Raw genomic sequence first — 21,545 nt, 5'->3', positions numbered from 1 at the left:
CATTATGGATCAGCCGCCGGTTACAGAAAGCGCCGGATTTTCATTTGATTTCAATGGAAATGAAAACCGTGTGGTTTCTATAACAAACCTTGAAAATCTACCAACACCAGATCATTATACATTTGAGCACAGGCCCAAGAACAGGCTGGGAGTGCAAGCTTGCTACTGGGAAATGTTGCACAGTAAACAGCAGTGCTAGTTCACTCACTATTTTTGCAGTGCTCCAGGAACGCAATGCCATTGCAAAAAAAGCTGTGACACAAATGTTCGTTTGCTTTGTGAAAGACTAAATTAAAAATGCACCCAGTCAAAACTCAAGTCCGAGTTTTTTTTTTTTTAATTGAAATGCTTCCGTCTCTTTCCCTTTATCTCCCACATCATTTCTTGGCTGAAAAGATCAGCAAGCCAATTATCCCCGGCCTCTTACTAATGTAACCGGTTATCAAAAAACAAGCAAAAGCACAGATTGCCATCCAGTTCTCCATCACTTTCCGCCAGGAAGTACATGGACTTCACTCGACATCGCTCCCTCATAGGCCAAGAACTCTTTACTGTACTTGGGGAAATCAGTGGTGTCGTCCCTTAGTTTGTAAAAGGAAGCCATGGTGCTGTGCATTTATGCATCACGCTGCTTTTTAATCTTGAAAGAAAATTTCAGGGGTTTAATGAGACATTTGTGTAATGTTACCGCACTTTTGATTGCATCGTGCTTACGAAAGGGAACACTGATACATTAGGCTTATTGCATGGCTGTTATTGCATTGGGAGCAATGCGTACATAAGAGTTGAAGGAATTCTTGAGCTTGGTTTGGAGTCCAACTGGGCTGGAAGACTAAGGGTCCTGCCAAATTGTTCAGCATGCCTGTCTTTTAGGGTCCTGTTGCTGGCAGGTTTGTATTTTTAAGCAGCTATCCTGCCTTACGATAAAGATATAGAAATAGGACACCAGAGTAGATCTCATTTGATTTTGTAAGTTTTAAATTTAGTCTCGGAATACAGCAGGTCCTCTTAGTTTGCAGTCACCCGTTCTGAAATGCAATAAATGCAACAGAATGCCCATCACATCGGCCCCTGCACCTCTATTGAAATATCAGGACTGCAGATCTTTCCCTTTTTATTAAATAGCATGTATGACGTGCTTGTTATCTGACAGAGGCGAAAAAGTAACTGTATTAAACCATTTTCCTTGGCGCCATCCACTAACTCCACGACTATGACTGCCACTTAGCCTTTGTGAGCACACTTGTATAAAACCCACTGAACCAAACTTCCCAATTTAAGCCTCCTAATAATCAGCAAATTCCCACTGTATCCCAGTGCTATCACTAGATACTCAGTGAAGTGCAATGGTGAGAATGTGACATTTCTGCATCATTTCCACTTGAACTGTGAAGAACATGCAGCAGTACAGTCATAAATGTTGTCCTTTCAACCCTGGGGTGGTGTTCAAAGGACACATTGTGAGTTCTAACATCAAGGTGAGGTACTGGTGGTTACAGGTCTGTCACTGGTGGTTGGAGCAATAAAAAAATAATGCTTTTTAAGTAGGACACATTAAAACATGAGCTTCATTGCAAATCTCCCTCCCCACAGTATTAATAAGCTAGGAAAAACACTACAACCTATTCAATAACCAAATGGTAACTGACACCAGTATCATAACTATCCAAATGTATTTTTAATCAACTACACACTGCCTTGCAGTTTTAAAAAAAAAAACCAAAGTAACAGACAAATGTCTTTTACTTACTACACACAAGACATAGAAAACATGTCTTGTAAAGAAAATACAGCAACATTTAACACTATGCTTAAATAGAAATGACAGCTCTTTCAACAAGTTACATTTAAACAGGGCTTTTAATGTAGAAAATATCCCACAGTGCTTTGGGGGGGGGGGGGGGGGGGGGGAGGGAAAGAGAGGGAAGAGAGAAAAAGAAAAAATATATTTAAAAAGAATAAAAGGCCATTGTGGGATGGATCAGAAATTCACCCAAAACCTGGATGAAAAGACAGGTTTTGAGGAGGTTTTAAAAGATGGAGAGGGAAAGGTAAACGTAGGATGGGTAAAGCCATGAGGGAATGTAAAGATAAGGACATCGATTTTAAGTTCAACGCATTGGGGATCAGAAAGTCAGTTAAGTCCTTTAGAACAAGGGTGATGGGCGACGTGTTAAGAGAAGCAAAGGCGCGTCCTGGGGCATAAGGCAGGAGGAGGACACTAAGAAAGCACTAAGGCCATGGAGGGATTTCAAAGCAAGGATGAGAATTTAGAAGTCAAATAGCTGGGGCACAGGGAGCTTGGGGCGACGGGAGTGTGGGACTGTGCAGAGAAGCGTGCAGTATTTTGGATAGGTAGAAGATTGAGGCAAAGAGACTGGCTAGTGAGCTTCAGAGAAACCTAACCCAGAGTTGCAGAGAAACCGAACCCAGTAGCTGAGGAAGAGGAGCTGGTGGTGGTGGTGGGGCAGAAACAGGCAATGTTGCAGAGGTGGAAAAAAAGCAGTCGGTAATGGAGTACAAGAAGATTTTCCCCAAGTATTTTTTTTCCAAAGTGGGTTTAGTTCATCAGTAGACATAGACATGTCCATCTTGTATACAGCTCTAGAAAAAACCAGAGTTAGTCATTAAGAATTACTGAACAGCAGGGTTTTATGCACTCAAATCACAGTTTGCACATCCTATATCCATTATTAAGAGTTTTCTGTTTCAACTATGCCCCAAATAATTGGGCTTTGAGGATCTATAAACATAACTATCTAGCAAAAAAGATAAATCCGTTAATAAGACTTTGCCCTGTTCTAATTTTTACTCTACAATATTGCACACGACTTATTGACCAAAATGATAAGACCATGAACTTCCTCCAACTATCTGCATTAAGAGAGGTCTTTAGTGACTTAATCATTATATTCCAGCTTCCCCAAATATTCATTATTGAGAGACTCCTCTTCCCCCTCTCCATTCAACAGCATGGATGACCAAGAACTTTAAATAATGGGAATCAGCCTGCATTTAACACTTTGAAACACATTGTGTAACAAAGTACAATGCAGCTGCTGTCCAGAAGCATTCATTCATGTAGTTATATTTTAAAAGCTGTCTTCTAAAAATGAACTTTTACTTCACAACCATCATCTTACATCAACCCTTCCCTGTTATTTGGTTAAAAAGGTCTTACTTTAAATAAACTAGGAAGAAGAGTTTACTTTGCATAAATGAAAGATGATAGATCACAGACACCAAAAGAAAATTAAAAGTCTGTTTGGATCTTTGGCATCCATTCAGAATGCAGCAAGAGTACTGAAGATTGTCATCAGATTTACCTGCCTGGAGTAAAACATTATTCATATGGGCAATTCTCTGATACAAAATATATTCCAGCACCCAGGCAATAAAAGGAACTGCCCCACAAGCAATCATACAGTTAAATTAAATACACTGAAAATCTTTTACTTCCCAAAGTTAAATCTCTATCACAAAAATCAATCTAAGTAGCTAACAGAAGTTAGAGTTAAGAGTACTTTAACTCACAGGGAGCCTCCTTTGCAGCATTATACCCACCTACAGAAACTCTCAAACCACTAGTGTTGTAGACCAATGGAGTATTCAATTGCTAAAAAAAAATTCCTTGCCAGAGCCCCTCCTCGTCAGGTCACTGACACCAACTCAAAGGTTATAGCCGTAATATCACAGTAAAATTGACGAAGACACATAGAGAAAACTCGATTGGGCTTCCCTTCAGCACAAACCAGAGAAAGAAAAAGAAATGTCTCCCAAATTAAAGGGAAAAAAATGCACCAGTAAAAAAAAACATTTACCAAAGAAACCTGCTTGTTTTAACTCTCACCCATCTTAAAGTAGAACCAATACAGGGCTTGCTGCGCCGGGTTGAAACAATGCAGAGTGAAGCTGCAGTGCCAGGCCTGCTCTATACTCACCCCCAGCTGCCTTGCCTTGCCTCAATCTCCAGCAGCATCAAAAGCTGCAACAGCTGATCCAATTCCGTTCCAAACCCACACCTCGCACAAAACGTCACCACAACCTGCGCATCCGCCTGCGTCATCACGCTGTGTGTAAACATTGCGTCCGCTAAGGTTCACTAACTGGCCGCGGCCAATCATCGCAGTTGGATTCGCGACCCGAAGATCGTTGCTAAAAAAAATCGCAACTTTAAAGCACCCGAAGTCTGGTTATTAATTATTTAATTGTTTAAGCTAATTTAAAATAAAATAACAATCAAAGATTCTCCGGGACGCAGTGCGTGTGGCCGCAATGCATTCTGGTAATTGTAGTCGTTCGGTTCGTGACGACAGCTCGAGCTTACGGCTGATGGGAAAATGTTGACGAAATGATTTTTTTTACACACGGCGACGGGTTGATCGTTTTGCTCCTGACGGCCCCGGGGCGCGAACAGCGGCGCCAGCTGTAACCCGCCATTCCGCGGCCGACCGCCGCCCTCGGCTTAGAGACCACAATACCCAGAAGGCTATTCGCCTCCGTCTGCCGACGGCGTCAGCGAACGTCTTGACGTCATGTCGCACCCGTGCGCGTTGACGGCATGGCGGGGAGCGTGCGTGGTGAGGTCAGTGGGGACACAGAGAAAGAGAGAGGAAGTAATGGGTTTCCTTCCTGCACTAGCTCTCTTACGGACTGGTGTTTTATTAATGGCTGTTAGCTAGTTTAAAACAGGAAGTAAAATAGATTGAAACTTCACTTTTTTTATGTTAATTAAATATTAGAGACGTGGGAGTATTGCTTTTTCACTCAGCACGTTTTAGGGCAAGTTTAAGTTGAGGTGAAAAATGCCCAGAAGAAAACAGTCCAATCCTCAACCTGTGAAAAGTAAGTAGTCGTTACAGTCTGTTTAAATGAGGAAAAGAGAAACAGGAGTGGGGTTACTTCTGTTAGACTGCATTCTGACTTGATCCAAATTTAAAATTGCTTTGCTAAACAGAAAGAAAAGTCTTAACTAAGGTGTATTAACTTGCTTATGGTGGGAATTGGGAGGAAATGCTTTTCACTATCGAATGTTTTTAAACCATGTCTGACTTGAAGCTGCTACAATTCCTTGCTTACATCACTTTCTATTGTACATTATGCTGTCAGTAATAAGTTACTGTTGGAGGTCTGTGATACTCAATATGAGCTGGAAACTGAGGCGGTGGAGTTAAAGTTGGATTGGCATAAGTAGTCCAGTGGCACATGACAGTAGCATCCTTTACCAACTGTAACTTTAGGAGAAGTGTGTAAAAGCACAGTCTGAAAAATTAATTCTGAGTAACATTAAGGGTTCGAGGAAGGAATTTCAGCATGGTCAATTTGGTTGACAGCTGTGCAGCTAATGTGGGGAGGGGGAGAAGTGTAATACACCAGATTTGAAGGGTGTGGGAGAGGATGTAACACTAGACAAGGTTGCAGAGATAGGGTGGGACAAGGCCATGGTGGGATTTGAAGAATAGGACTAAGATTTTTGAATCACTGCAATGGGGGACAAGGGGCCAGTGTGACGGGAGTGATAGATGAGTAGGAATTAGTTCAGAACAAGACGGGGGTAGCTGAGTTTTGAATATGTTGGGAGTTAATGAAGGAGGAGAGGCCAGCAAGCAGGAAACTGGAAAAATTGAGTCAAGCTGACAAAATCTTGCATCAGGATTTCAACAACAATGAGGGAAAGATGGAGGTGTGTGATTTTGCAGAGATTAGAGTAAGTGGTCTAGGTGATGCATAGGATTTGGGGTTTGAAGCTCAGCACAAGGTCACAGAGTCTAGTACTGCCTCGGTGAGTGGCCAGGGATGGGAATGGAATTAGTGGCAAGGGAGTTGAGCTTATGGTGAGAGCTGAAAATGGTGGCTTCGGTCTTCCCAGCAACTATCAGTTTGGCTCAATTGGTAGCACACTTTCCTGTGTTAAGATATGGGGTCTTTCCTGTGATTGCACACATCATGAGTTCCTGATCTAAGTTGGGCTCTTGGAAGTGGAGATATTGAGCATAGGAACATAATAGTGATAGGCTGGTCAACCCCTCGAGGCTTTTCCACCGTTTAATTAGATCATGGCTGATCTGAACCTTTTTATTTGTTCCTAGGATGTGGTTGTCGCTGGCAAGGCCAGCATTTATTGCCCATCCCTAGTTGCCCTTGAGAAGGTGGTGGTGAGCGGCCTTCTTGAACCGCTGTAGTCCGTATGGTGAAGGTACTCCCACAGTGCTGTTTGGAGGGAGTTCCAGGATTTTGACCCAATGACGATGAAGGAATGGCGATATATTTCCAAGTCAGGATGATGTGCGACTTGGAGGGGAAGTTGGAGGTGATGGTGTTCCCATGCGTCTGCTGCTCTTGTCTTTACAGGTGGTAGAGATCACGAATTTGGGAAGTGCTGTCGAAGAAGCCTTTTGGGAGGTGCTGTCGAAGAAACCTTGGCGAATTGCTGCAGTGCATCTTGTAGATGGTACACACTGCAGCGGTGGCAGAGAGTGAATGAGGTGGTGGATGGGGTGCCTATCAAGTGGGCTGCTTTGTCCTGGATGGTGTCGAGCTTCTTGAGTGTTGTTGCAGCTGCACTCATTCCAGGCAAATGGAGAGTATTCCATCGCACTCCTGACTTGTGCCTTGTAGATGGTGGAAAGGTTTTGGGGAGTGAGGAGGTGAGAAATCGCAGAATACCCAGCCTCTGACTTGCTCTTGTAGCCACATTTTTTGTGTGGCTGGTCCAGTTAAGTTTCTGGTCAATGGTGACCCCCAGGATGTTGATGGTGGGAGATTCGGCAATGGTAGTGTTGTTGAATGTCAAGGGGCGGTGGTTGGGCTCTCACTTGTTGGAGATAGTCATTGCCTGGCACTTGTGTGGTGCAAATGTTAATTGCCACTTATCAGCCCAAGCCTGAATGCGGGCATGGCCTACTTCATTATCTGAGGCGTTGCGAATAGAACGGAGCACTGCAGTCATCAGCGAACATCCCCACTTCCGACCTCATGATGGAAAGAAGGTCATTGATGACGCAGCTGAAGATGGTTAGGCCCAGGACACTGCCCTGAGGAACTCCTGCAGCGATATGCTGGGGCTTTGATAATTGGCCTCCAACAACCACAACCATCTTCCTTTGTCTTGGGTATGATTCTAGCCAGTAGAGAGTTTTCCCCCTGATTCCCATTGAATTTTACTAGAGCTCCTTGATGCCACACTTGGTCAAATGCTGCCTTGATGTCAAGGGCAGTCACTCTCGCCTCACCTCTGGAATTCAGCTCTTTTGTCCATGTTTGGACCAAGGCTGTAATGAGGTCTAGAGCCGCGAGGTCCTGGTGGAACCCAAACTGAGCATCGGTGAGCAGGTTATTGGTGAGTAAGTGCCGCTTGATAGCACTGTCGATGACACCATCCATCACTTTGCTGATTGAGAGTAGACTGATGGGGTGGTAATTGGCTGGATTGGATTTGTCCTGCTTTTTGGGGACAGGACATACCTGGGCAGTTTTCCACATTGTTGGGTAAATGCCAGTGTTGTAGCTGTACTCGAACAGCTTGACTAGAGGCACGGCTAGTTCTGGAGCACAACCCTTCAGTACGACAGCCGAGATGTTGTCGGGGCCCATTGCCTTTGCTGTATCCAGTGTGCTCAGCCGTTTATCACGTGGAGTGAATCGAATTGGCTGAAGACTGGCTTCTGTGATGGTGGGACCTCAGGAGGAGGCTGAGATGAATCATCCACTTCGCACTTCTGGTTGAAGATGGTTGCAAACGCTTCAGCCTTGTCTTTTGCACCTCTACTTCATTTACCTGCCTTTGCTCCATATCCCTTGATACTCTTACCTAACAAAAATCTACAGCCTTTTGAGGGAGAGTTTTCCAGATTTTCACTACCCTTTATGTGGAAAAAGTGCTTCCTGATTTCACTCCTAAATGGCCTAGCTCTTAATGTTAAGATTATGCCCACTTGTTCTGGGTTTCCTCACTAAAGGCAATAGTTTCTGTGTGTCTACTCTATCAAATCCTTTGTCATTTCCAAGACTTCGATTAGATCACCCCTGAACCTTCTCAACTCAAGGCAATGCAAGGCAAGTTTAAGCAACCTGTCATAACTTAACCATTTAAGCCCTGGTATCCTTCTGGTGAATCTGTGCTGTAACACTTCCAAAGCCAATATATCTTTCCTGAGGTTTGGTGCCCAAAACGGAACACTGTACTTCAGATGGTTCTGCCCAAGGCTCTGTACAACGGAAGCAACTCTTGCTTACTTTTGAATTCCAACCCCCTTGAGATAGAGATGAACATTGTATTAGCTCTACCACACCATTCAAATCTGGTGTTTTACACTTCCCCCCCCCCCCCCTTCCATTGGCTGTCAACCAAATTGACCACACTGATTGCTTTTTGTATTTGTGCACATGGACACCCAAATCCCTTGCTCCACCACAGCTCCTAGTCTCTTGCCATTAATATTCCGCTCTTAGCTCGACTGTTCGAGTGGTTTTTAAACAGAGCCTAGCAGCATGTTGCCTTTCTATCCTTTTCAGAGGCAGGATGCTGGCTTCCCACATGGCTTAAAGGTAAACACCATTTCTGAGATCAGGAAGATTCCAGTTTTGATCGACAGTTTGCACTGAGTTAGCTGATCTCAATCAGGACAGCAGTCAGGCGCTACAATTCATTGCAGTGCCTCTAGGGTAAAGTAGGGTAGGGCAAATTGCCCAGGGTTTCCACTCCTGATCTCTATCCAGTGACCTCTGCTGGAAGTACAGCCGTGCAGAGTTTGAGCGAGGCCAGGATTGGCCTCGGCTGTCATGTCCTTTGTGGTTCAGTCGAGGCTGGCGTGCTGCGAATAAAGTCACTTAGCGAGGTAAGATACTGCCCATGAAATCAATGCCTTCAGGAGAAGAAGGTAGAAAAAAAAATGAAAAGGTGCTGCAAAGATATCTGAACAAACCTCTGTGTGGGGGGCAGGTATAAATGATCTGGTAATCAGGTTCTTGTCTTGAATTCATGTTCTGAATAAATGTTTTATTTTGGAAGGAGTTCCCCCGCACGCCCCCACAACCCATCCAGCACTATGTCATAATAGGATTTGTCTATAGTCATATTGTGTGCCATGTGAACAATAAGGGTGTCAAAGAATATAAATATTTATATAGAAATAATTTCATGATGCATTTATACACAGTGCTAATGTATACTAATCATGTTAACTATTATAGGAGTGGAAGTTACATATTTTTGTCATTTACTTTTTAATAATTCTGTTGTAGGGTATTAATATTTCATGGCATCCTTTAATTAGATTACTGCGTAAGCATAAAGTGCTGGGAATTCACAGTAAGACTAGGAAATGAATAAGAAATTGGCTGAAGAAAAGTTAGTGGTGGGTATTCGTTCAGAGAGTGATGCCAGAGTGTGCAGAAGTACGGAGTATCGTGCTTCAGGGAATGTTGCTGAGGCGTTGGCTGTTTCTAATTTGCATAGATGGCTTGGATTCAGAAACCCAATGCACATTGAGGAGAAAGGGTGATTGAATCTGACGAGGCTCCTATAAAACCTGTCAGTGAGTGAAACAGTGACGGATAGTTTAAACATCAGGAAATTTGAGAGGAAAATCTTAAAATCAATGTGAATGCATTAATACATTATCAACATGTGTTCGCTTCACTTTTTAACCAGGATAAAATTTGACTTGTAGATTTGTGTTTTTAGTTGATTTGTTTTCCCTCGCTGGACTAAAACTTATTTTTTTCCCCTCCGATGCTTGTAAATGTGAGGTACTGCACTATAGAAGGAAAACTGGGTCACCCACAAACCTGAGTGTATTGTATATCCCGTTCTTTAGTGCTTGGCTGCCTCATCAGTCTCCACACAAACATACATTACACAATTATTTAGTTTAAAAACCCAGGAAAGGAAATCGGACTTCTGCTACTAACTAACCTTCCGACCTGAGCATTAATGCAGTGACTTATCAGCGAAATTGGGAGAATGACTGAATATAAGATTATATACGTTAATATATTGACTAACTTGTAGAGTTCACACTTCAGTCTATAAACAGGGTAAAATTTGACTCTTTCCAGTAGGTTCATATCTCTCAGCTGATTTCCCCACTCCCACAATGGAGTCAAAGGTGCAGTTTTACTCCCCAAAATACAAGGGGTTTTAATACAGCGCTCACTGACAATTGTCACTGAGAGCAAGGAGAGGGGTTCGGAGAAGTTTTGTTGGTGCATAGGGTTGTTGGAGCTTGGAATACTTTACCACAGGGAATGATTGAGGAAGAGACCACTGCACCTTTTAAGGAAAAGAATGGATAAATAGTTGAAGCTGAGGAAGACACAGGGAGAAGACAGGGCAGTGGGATTAATTTTGGATTACTCAAGCAAAGAGCTGGTGCAGTCACAATGGGCTGGGTGGCCTTCTGTGCTGTAAAGCTCTATACTTCTATTTAGAGCTGCTGTGTGGTTTTCAGAACAATAAAAACAATGATTTTCATGATGGTAAAAGTATTTGAATGTTTGATTGAAATGCATCTGACACATGGTAGGCAAATTCCAGTGTGGTGATATTGAGTTGAATATTACCTCTCCTGTTGCTCATAACCTGGAGAATTAGAGGACAAGCAACAAAAGAAAATATGGGATGAAGCAAGACCATTCAGCCCTTTGAATCTGCTGCTTTCAAAAAAGGATAAACATGTACATCGTCCCGGGCTTCTCCCAAATGACCATCTCCCGAGAGAGTAAATAGTGAGTAAAATGTCCAAGAAAACAAAACTCTGAAATTTCTTCTATGATTCTCAAAACGGAATCAAGTGAAACTAGGGAATCGATTTACCTTTCAACCCATACCAGCTGCAACCTCCACAGATGAAATGCCCATGGTTGTAGCAGGACTGAGGCCATGCAATGTAGGAAGGACTGAGATTTTAGAATTTTCCACTTGTCTCGGTTCAAAAGAAGATGCTGCGGCAGGTGTTTTGCCACCTGGTATTCCTTGTGTTCCCCTGTGACATACTCTCTGTTTAATTATACTCTCATATTCAGGGAGTTCATTACATATTTAAACTAGGAGACTTGGGGTAGAAACACCCAGATGTACCAAGCAATTCATCTTTTTGAAAGCTGGGAATCGTGTTCCATGAAAGTGACCACTGGTTAACCATCTATTTGTGTAAGAGTAGAAGGGGCAACTCTGCTGCAGCCTGCTTCCAAAGAAACCCCGGTTGAGTGTAGAATAGATTATTGACTAAGATACAGTTTTGGAACCACGGATAAGTCACAGTCAAGAAGGCATAGTATGTTTTTGCAAAAGCAAGCAAATATGCTATGTTTTTCGGCTGTGTTTGTATTTCAGGGGTAGAAATACTGGGTGATTTAGGTCACGGGTTTGTCTTTTTTTAACTAAGATGCCTCAGTGAAGGCACACTAGTGAAGGGCACCATAAAGGTTGAACAGAGAGACGACTAAGTCAATCAAGAAGTGGTTAGGTGACACCAAAATTTGGTTTTAAAAGCTTGAGGCTTGGAGGAAGTCCAATACTGAAGACGATGAGGAGTTTCACAATTTTGAGGTACTGGAGAAGAATAAGTTAGAGTAGGAAATTAGATTTCAACACAGTGAGGATGCAGGGAGAAGGACTGGTATATTTGGAACTGAGATGAACGAGAGGAAGGTTCAGGGATCAATTATCGATAAAATAGAGAGATGACGAGAGAAGTTGAAGGCTAGAGGTGAGAAATGGATAGTTTACCAGATGACATTGTTCTTAAATGCTGGTACTTGCTTGAAAATATACACCAAGAAAAGTCATTATTCATTGAGGAAGTTCTCTCCAGCTGGCAGTGAGAGAGTGTAGATGTTGGTGTTTTAAACGTGATTATATCTTGCCCAAGTTCTACTTGGAATCAGAATTTTACAATGTCAACGTATAGTTTCTGATCAGTTACCCAATCTTGATAACTTCAAAGGTCAGAAGTAAACTGCCATCATGGTATTGATATGTTTCTCTTCTGCAGCACTCTCCTCCACATATCCACTTCCCGGAACTCTCCTTTCCGCGATCTTTGCATTCCATCAATTTGCTACAGGGTTTCAGTTCGCTATACAAGCATAATCTATCTCTTCATAGCAACCTGTCTCTTCCTTCCATTCTAACCTCAGACACCGAATGCAAGAGACTCATGAATTTTCTCCTGTTTAATGTCGAAGGGATCTGCTCTGCTTCCTTTTAAACTCTCCCCGCCCATTCACTTTTCAGGCTCCCATCTTCTGTTTCTCCATAGTCTCTGCTCTATCTTCACTCCTCTCCTTGTCATCATTCAACTCAATTATGCAGTCTTCAATCTGCTTCCTTGGCACCTTCCCATTCCAGCTCCTGACCACCCAATCTCCATCAGTCATATGATTACTGATATCATCAACCTATCCCTAAACTTTGCCTTGGCCTCTGTGTTTCAAAACATATTTTATCACACCCCTTCCAAAAAACCTATTTAATTTCCTCCATCTTCTCCAACTATTGCCCCATCATCAGTCTGTCCTTTCAAAAGTCCTGAAATACATCATTGCCTCACAATAATGCTGCCATCACTTCCTGTTTTGAAGCCTTTCAATCGGGTTTCCAATGCACCCACAGCACTGAAGCGACACTGGTCAAATTCACCAGCAACATCTTGGTGACTGGCCATAGCTCACTGTTCGTCCTCATCCTCTTTGACCTCTCTGCTGCCTTTGACACTGTTGATAATTTCACCCAGCTGCACCTTTTCTCGCACTGTCCAGCTTTGTGGCACTGCTCTCTCCTGGTTCCACTTCAGCATCACCACAAATAGTTTCTCCTTGTGTGTGTGCATGGTCACCTCTGGTGTACCTCAAGATACTTTACTTGGCTCTCTCCTATTCACCATTTACATGCTACCTCCTGATGATACCTGGAAGCATGGAAATGGCTTTCACATACATGCTGTTAATTATACAGATTATATTGCCGAGTCCACCATGCATGCAGCTCAACAACAACAAATTTGTCTCCTAACATTAGAGAGATTAAAAATATGCACTTACAAAATTCCCAATAGGTCCAGTGGACCACCTAGGGCTTTGGAGACGTAGCTTCACATTTTGCTTGTTATATTACAGCAAAGCCAAAGTGGGAATCTCCAGCACCAGACAGTTAAAGAACATAAGAAATTGGAGCAGGAGTAGGCCATACAGCCCATCAAGCCTGCTCTGCCATTCAATAAGATTATGGCTGAACTTCCACCTCAACGCCACTTTCCTGCGCTATCCCCATATCTCTTGATTCCCTTCGTGTCCAAAAATCTATCAATCTCTGCTTGAATATACTCATCGACTGAGCCTCCACAGCCCTCCGGGGTAGAGAATTCCAAAGATTCAGAACCCTCTGAGTGAAGAAATTTCATCTCCGTCCTAAATGACCGACCCCTTATCCTGAGACTATGCCCCCTAGTTCTAGACTCTCCAGTCAGGGGAAACAGCCTCTCAGCACTTACCCTGTCAAGCCCTTTAAGAATTTTACACATTTCAATGAGATCACCTCTCATTCTTCTAAACGTCAGAGAATATAGGCCCATTCTACTCACTCCTCATAGGACAGCGCTCTCATCCCAGGAATCAATTTAGTGAACCTTCATTGCACCCCCTCTAAGACGAGTATATCCTTCCTTCGGTAAGGAGACCAGAACTGTACACAGTACTCCAGGTAGTGTCACAGTGACTTCTGCCATTTAGTTGGCAACCGATTAATTTATATGTGAAGGTTGTTCTACATTTCAAAACAGATGACCACCATACCCAAGAGAGGTAATAAAGTAAGTGATAGAATATTCCCACGATGATGTCGGCTAAACTATTTTAACTATTTTAATTCTGCAGTTGAATCAGAGGATGGCTGTGAACACAATGGGCCAGAAGAGCTGGTCTTGGAGAGTGACTTGATGCTGGGGCAAGAACTGGAGTTTGAGGACTCTGATGAGAAGATCATGGGCTTTGAAAAAGATTCAGAAGGTTTGAAAAACATTTTTTCTTTTGTGTTCTCAAAACGTGATTGTGGGAGTCATGTTTCTCTGAGACTTGATGTCAATGAGTCAAAATTTCAGGATGGGAGTGTTTATCAACCTTCTGTGGACCAGATGTTGAGATTAATAAGGGCCAGGGCAATTTGTCCCTTGCATGTTGCAGTTGCTCACTTTTTGATTTTCTCTGCATTAGTTAAATATGTATTGTACTTAATCATTGCTGGATACAAAATGAAAAGATGGTGGAGATCAGAAAGTAGTAATGGTGGTAACTCTGAAGCAGGTATAAAAATAGCTTACATTGCAGCAAACTAAAGCTGCATTCCTTCCCCTCCCCCATTTTATTAAAGCTACAAAACACTCAGTCAAATTAACAATGCTATACAAAAAAAATCTCCTTCAGTTTAATTTCATCATTGTATATTGTATTATGTTCATGGAAAGTTGATGCAAGTAGGGTGGGACCCATATCTCTAGGGCAGGCAAGAGCTGGCAGTTACACTCACCTCTTTGTCAGCGTTACTCCTGTTGATCAGTTGTCTAGTTGCACTGTGAGCAGTGAAACCCAACTATCCCACCATTCTGAATGAAGGAACCTCTTGTTTGTTTTGTGTGTAGGTGGGGGTTGGAAGACAATTGAAACTCATTTTCAGATGGTCTTCAAATAAAAACTGAGCGTTGATGGAAAAATTGGTTGCTTTGTTAGCTCCTGGTGCTGCCCACCCAACAGCAGCATATCTTGATTTGCCTCCGGGCTATCTTGGCTAAGCTTAGAATTAGGTATAATAACCAAAACACATCAAGTCAGTCAGTTGTTCATTTTGTTGAGTTGGTTGATGTGGGCAGGTAGTACGGAGCTCAAATCGTTCGATTTAAATCTGCGTAGAATTCCCAGCTGATCATGGTCTGAAGGCTCAACTGAGTGTGGATGGGTGCCGGAGGACTGGAGAGTGGCCAACACAGTGCCTGTGTTTAAAAAAGGCAGACTGCTAATCTGGGTAATTACAGGCCAGTTAGCTTAACATCTGTGGTAGGGAAAATAGTAGTGTCTCTAATTAAGATCTATCCAGATAAAGAGAAAATAGTTAGAAGTATTTCAAAAGGGACTATCATGCTTGACAAAGAATTGTTTAAGGCGGTAACAGACATGGTAGATGGGAGAAATTCAGTGGATGTAATATAAATGGGCTTTAGGAAATCCTTCAACAACATACCACTCACAACATTAAGGAGTGTGGATCTAGGGGAGGATAGCAAAATGAATTAAAAATTGGTTTGAAGGGAGCAAACGGAGTGAGAGTTCGGGATAACAATAACCGGTACTTCCATTTAGATTTATATAGCGCCTTCAATGCAGTAAAACGTCCCAAGGTGCTTCACAGTAGTATAATGAGACGAAACAAATTGGCACCGAGCCAAAGAAGGAGACATTAGGTCAGGTGACCAAAAGCTAAGCTAAAGAGGTAGGTTTTAAGGAGGCGAGAGAGGAAGAGGTTTAGGAAGTGAATTCCAGAGCTTAGGCCCTAGACAGCTGAAGGCACGGCCGCCAATGGTCGGGTGAAGAAAGTCAGGGATGCAGAAGAGGCTAGAATTGGAGGGGCACAGAGATCTCGATGGGTTGAAGAGCTGAAGGAACTGGGGAGCAGCAAGGCCTTGGAGGAATTTGAGCAAAAGGATGAGAATTTTAAAATTGAGGTGTTGCTGGACTGGGAGCCAATGTAGGTCCACTAGAAGAGGGGTGATGGGTGAATGAGACTTGGTGCGAGTTAGGGTAATTATTCCAATACAAGGCACACTGAGGTTAGGAAACAAGGTGTATATCTACGCCAGCAGAGTTTTGGATTAGGTAAAATTTATGGAGGCTGGCCAGGAGAGCATTAGAAAAGTCGAATTTGGAGGTAACAAAATCATGGATCAGGGTTTCTGCAGCAGGTGAGCTGAGGCCGACTATATTGTGGAAGTAGGCAGTCTTGGTGATGGCGAGGATATAGGGTTGGAAGCTCAGCTTGGGGTCAAATAGGATGCCGAGGTTGCGAACAGTCATGTTTAGCCTGAGACGGTGGCCAAGGGATGGAATCGGTGGCTAGAGAACTGAAGACAATCGCTTTGGCTTTCCCAAAGTTTAATTGGAGGAAATATCTGCTCATCCGGCACTGGATGCCTGACAATACAGAGGGAGTGCAGGGATTAAGAGAGGTGGTGGTGAGGTAGAGCTGCATGTTAGCAGATATCTGGTTTCAGAATGGTTGTAACTGTGTAGTGGTGTTTCACAGGGTTCAGTTTTAGGGCCACTTCTGGTCACTGTGTATATCAGTGATTTGGATAGGGCTAGAGAGAGTGGTGTCAAAATTTGCAAATTATACCAAAATGGAAGGTATAGTTAATTCTTTAAAAGACTAAAGGAAGCTGCAAATGGATATTGATAAGATGGGTAAATGGGCTAAAAAGTGGCAAATGGAATTCAATCAGTGTGAAGTGATATATTTTAGTTAAAAGAAGTAACAGCAGTAATTATATTGTGAAGGGAAGTAGGCTTGCTGCTGTGGAAGAGCAGAGGGACTTGGGGGGTTACAGGTTCACGAGTAAAGCAGCACCTCCGGCTATACAATAAGGTAATAGAATTCTAAGTTTTATCACCACATGTAGAATATAAAAGTGAAAAGGTAATGATGAGCCCATATAAAAGCTTCAGACTTGGTTAGAGTACTGTGTGCAGTATTGGGCTGCTCACTATAGGGAGGATATTGAAGCTTTAGAGATGATACAATGCAGAAGATTCATTAGGATGCTGCCTAGTAAGAGGAAATACAAAGACGAAAAAGCATTTGGAAAATTTGGGGCTTTTTTCTCAACATTGCAGATTAATGACACTTTGACATTGCGGGTCAATAAAAATAGACAATTTCCAGTCATTGAGGGCTCGAGAATGAGGGGCCATAGGTAATGTAAAAGATTTAGAACAGAGAGGAGAAACCTCTTTACACAGAACGTTGTGAGGCTGTGGAATTCATTTCCAGGATTGGTAGTTGAAGTAGAAACAATGTCAACATTCCAGATTAGATTTTATAGGCGGATGTGGGCACAGATGAAAGGATATGGGAACAGTGTGGGTATATGTGATTAGAAATATTCACTTGGTGAAGGGTAAATGCTAAAAGAGTTGGAATAAACGGGTCTTTTTCCGAGTGGCAGGCAGTGACTAGTGGGGTACCACAGGGATCAGTGCTAGGACCCCAGCTATTCACAATATATATTAATGATCTAGACGAGGGAACTAGATGTAATATCTCCAAGTTTGCAGACAACATAAAGCTGGGTGGGCGTGTGTGCTGTGAGGAGGATGCCGAGAAACTCCAGGGTGATTTGGACAGGTTGGGGGATATGGCAGATGCAGTATAATGTGGATAAATGTGAGGTTATCCACTTTGGTGGCAAAAACAGGAAGACAGATTATTATCTGAACGGTAATAGATTGGGTAAAGGGGAAGTGCAATGAGACCTGGGTGTCCTTGTGCACCAGTTGCTGAAGGTAAGCATGCAGGTGCAGCAGGCGGTTAAGAAGGCAAATGGTATGTTGGGTTTCATAGAGAGAGAATTCGAGTACAGGAGCAAGGATGTCTTGCTGCGGTTGTACAGGGCCTTGGTGAGACCACACCTTGAGTATTGTGTGCAGTTTTGGTCGCCTTATCTGAGGAAGGATGTTCTTGCCATGGAGGGAGTGCAGCGAAGATTCACCAGACTGATACCTGGGATCTCAGGAATGACATATGAAGAGAGATTGGGTCGATTGGGCTTGTATTCGCTCGAGTTTAGAAGAATGAGAGGGGATCTCATTGAAACTTATAAAATTCTAACAGGACTAGACAGACTAGATGCAGGAAGGCTGTTCCCGATGGCAGGGGAGTCCAGAACCAGGGGTCACAGTCTAAAGATAAGGGGTAAGGCATTTAGGACAGAGATGAGGAGGAATTTCTTCACCCAGAGAGTGGTGAACCTGTGGAATTCTCTACCACAAAAGGCAGTTGAGGCCAATTCATTAAATATATTCAAGAAGGAGTTAGATATATTTCTTGAGGCTAAAGGGATCAGGGGATATGGGGAGAAAGCAGGGACCGGGTACTGAATTTGGATGATCAGCCATGATCTCATTAAATGGCGGAACAGGCTCAAGGGACCGAATGGCCTACTCCTGCTCCTATCTTCTATGTCTCTATGTAAAATGGACAGGTTGAGCCGAATGGCCTGTTTCTATGTTGTAACTTCTCAGTATTCCTATGAAGGATTGTAATTATTAATTCTAAAGCCTGCACCCAATCAGCAAGCAGTTAGGAAGGCAAATGGCATGTTGGCCTTTATTGCTAGAGGGTTGGAGTACAAGAGTAAGGCAGTCTAGCTGCAATTGTACAGGGCTCTGGTGAGACCAGACCTGGAGTACTGTGCACAGTTTTGGTTTCCTTATTTAAGGAAGGATATACAGGAAACTTTGTGCTATCCGGCACCGACGGGACTGAGCTGTTGCCGTTCCCTCAAAACTGCCGGACGCTCCAGTGCAAATGTTGAAGCATATGGAGATTTTCAGCTCTGTGAATCAACAAACCCTGTTGCTTAGCAACAGCTTCCAAACAGTCGGCAAGCATCTCTGTAGCGTCTCTAGCTGAAGCTGTTGCTTAGCTACAGAGCTTGCCTGTTGAGAAAAAAGCAACGAAAAGAAAAAAAACGGCTCCTGATTTTTGCCGGTGGCTCGATCTTGCCGGACATTGGGAAGCACGGTGGCATAGTGGTTAGCACTGTTGCCTCACAGCGCCAGGGACCCGGGTTCGAATCCGGCCTCGGGTGACTGTGTGTGGAGTTTGCACATTCTCCCCGTGTTTGCGTGGGTTTCCTCCGGGTGCTCCGGTTTCCTCCCACAGTCCAAAGATGTGCGGGTTAGGTTGATTGGCTATGATAAATTGACCCTTAGTGTTAGGGGGATTAAATACGTGGGGTTACAGGGATAGGGTGGGATATGTGTTGTTGTAGGGGTTACGGGGATCGGGTGGGATATGTGTCGGTGCAGGCTCGATGGGCCGAAATGGCCTCTATCTGCACTGTGGGGTTTCTGTGATTCTGTGATTTAGCCTCCAGATAACACAAAGTTTCCTGTACTTGCCTTAGAGGGGGTGCAACGAAGATTCACTAGATTGATCCCTGGGATGAGAGGGTTGTCCAGTGAGGAGAGACTGAGTAGATTGGGCCTATACTCTCTGGAGTTTCGAAGAATGAGAGGTGATCTCATTGAACCATATAAGATTCTGAGGGGGATTGACAGGATAAATACTGAGATAGTTTCCCCTGACGGAGAGTCTAGAACTAAGGGGCATTGTCTCAGGATAAGGGGCCAGCCTTTTAAGACTGAGATGAGGAGGTATTTCTTCACTCGGAGGGTTGTGAATCTTTGGAATTCTCTGCCCAAAAGTGTTGTGGATGCTGAGTCACTGTGTATATTCAAGACTGAGAGAGATTTTTGGACTCAAGGGATATGGGGATGGGGCAGGAAAGTGGAGTTCATATCGAAGATCAGCCATGATCTTATTGCATGGCGGAGCAGGCTCGAGGGGCCGTGTGGCGGAGCAGGCTCGAGGGGCCGTACTGCTCCTAATTTTTATGTTCTTGTGTTCACCCCATTTTTATGATGACTAGAAATTGGGTGAAAATTTGAGAGTTTTCTTTTATAAAAAAAAAAGCATTGTATAGTGTACTCAATTATTAGAATCAGTTAGGAAAAGAATAGAAATGTTAATATTTCTTGCAAGTAAAATATAAAAGTGTCCCTTTTTATCTTAATCTGGTATAGTGGCAAAAGTGAATTCTCTTTTTTAATGAAGTTGACTGTCTCTTAACTGGCTTGTCCTCATCTTTTCTTTTTGTAACAGTTTATTATTAAAATAAAGGAATGAGGGATGCAATGGAAGCAAGGGGGTGGGGGAAGCATGGCTGGGGATGGCAAGAGGATGGGAAAGGAACTGCTGAAGGCTATAGGTCAAATTTTCCTCGCAAACCCCACCAGAAAATGCAGCCTGCAGTCTCTGGTGGCTCTTCCCTGCTACGCCATGCACCACCTCCACTTGAAAGAACAACACCTTTTAATGTAGGAAAATGTCCCACAGCACTTCAAGTGTAATAGACAAAAATTGACGCTGAAATGAAGGAAGAGTTATTAGGAGAGATGACTAAAGGCTTTGTTAAAGAGGTGAGTTTAAGGAGGTGCTTAAAGGGAGAGAGAGAAGTTTTTAAGGAGGGAATTCCAGAGCTTGGGGCCTAGACGGCTGAAGACATGACCGCCAATGGTGGGGTGAAGGGAGTGGGGGTTGTGTAAGAGGCCACAGTTGGAGAAGCATAGAGTTCTTGGAGTATTGTAGCGCTGGAGGAGGTTAGAGATGGGGAGGGGCGAGGCCATGGAGAGATTTGAACACGTGGATGAGAATTTTAAATTTGAGATTTTGGTGGACTGGTAGTGAATGTAGGTCAGCGAGCACAGGGGTGATGGGTGAATGCGAGTTAGGATATGGGCTGCAGAGTTTTGCTCCAGTTTATGGAGGGTGGGAGATGGAAGGCCATCCAGGCAAGCATTGGAATTGTCGTGTTTGGAGGTAACAAAAGCATGGATGAGGGTTTCAGCAGCTGATAAGTTGAGGCAGGGTTGGAGACGAGTAATGCTACAGAGATAGAAGTGGGTGGTGTTGGTGATGAGGAGGACAGCTCTGATTCAAATAGAATGCCATGGTTGCAATCAGTAACCTCAAAAGGAAAGAAGGAAAAGACAGGGAAGCAGAAGAGATGTGAAAGAGAGTCAAAAGCAGCAGAGGAAAGACTTATCGAGAAATAGTAATATGAAGATAAGAGACGGGTAAGAGAGACCATATTCTTCAATTATACCATGTGCAATGCCACAAGAGAGGCAGACATAAATTAGTAAAAAAAAAAAAAAAAAAGCACTTGTGGCGTATCATGTTTCTCAGAAATGCCAAGTATTTCACATGCAACAAATTTCTTTGAGTAAAGTTGCTGTTATGCATGTGACCATGGCAGCCATCTTGTGCACAGCAGTGGGATCAGTGAGCTGATCTTTTGATACTGTTGGCTGAGGAAAGAATGTTGGCTGGGACACTGCTCTTCTTTGAATAGTGCCATGGGATTTTTAACCTTCAACCTAACTACCAAAACAGAGTTTTGGTTTAATGTTTTATCTAACACGCTGCACCTTCAACAGTGCAGCACTCCCTCAGTACGGCACTCCAGTCCTGGAGTAGTGCTTGAATCCCACTTCTGTCTCAGCTACAACTGATCCAAGCTGATGTAGAATGTATATATAAATTGAGTCAAGTCCTTGAAGTGGATTGGTTAAAATATGTAAAAGGGGAATTGATGATGCTTAGTCTTAAAGGGCTAATTGATGAGTAAGCTTGAAAAATAAGCAAGTTGGAAAGTAAGGAACAGTTTTAAGTGTCTGAAATGTGCCCTACACATTTTGAGTATGCAGGTTGTAGT

The 21,545-nt window shown here is 43.2% G+C and overlaps 2 protein-coding genes across 8 annotated transcripts in view; one reads left to right on the top strand and one right to left on the bottom strand.

The window, feature by feature from the left end:
• The window catches only part of LOC147112830 (E3 ubiquitin-protein ligase RNF19A), a 120,903-nt gene extending 116,451 nt beyond the window's left edge, over positions 1-4,452 (bottom strand). For 2 of the 6 annotated variants that reach the window (XM_085997506.1, XM_085997507.1), the window contains exon 1: positions 3,942-4,105. The gene's annotated coding sequence lies outside the window, so the exon portion shown is untranslated. Of the gene's footprint in view, positions 1-3,821; positions 4,106-4,327 lie in introns of those variants that run through there. The other 4 variants (XM_085997505.1, XM_085997501.1, XM_085997502.1 and 1 more) reach the window with 4 other exon arrangements.
• A 161-nt stretch (positions 4,453-4,613) lies between these two features.
• eif2b4 (eukaryotic translation initiation factor 2B, subunit 4 delta) overlaps positions 4,614-21,545 on the top strand; it is a 293,112-nt gene continuing 276,180 nt past the window's right edge. Inside the window, exons 1-2 of one of the 2 annotated variants that reach the window (XM_085997499.1) lie at positions 4,614-4,845; positions 13,876-14,007. In XM_085997499.1, the coding sequence (XP_085853625.1) occupies positions 4,806-4,845; positions 13,876-14,007 (172 nt within the window). In that variant the 5' untranslated portion in view covers positions 4,614-4,805. The remainder of the gene's footprint in view (positions 4,846-13,875; positions 14,008-21,545) is intronic. The other variant, XM_085997500.1, reaches the window with a different exon arrangement.

The sequence above is a fragment of the Somniosus microcephalus genome, chromosome 9 (genome assembly GCF_052327205.1).
Source record: "Somniosus microcephalus isolate GS21.2 chromosome 9, FLI_Smic_1.0, whole genome shotgun sequence".
Classification (NCBI taxonomy): Eukaryota; Metazoa; Chordata; class Chondrichthyes; order Squaliformes; family Somniosidae; genus Somniosus; species Somniosus microcephalus.
Note: the sequence above shows the minus strand (reverse complement) of the source record. Positions and strands in the feature narration are given on the sequence as shown.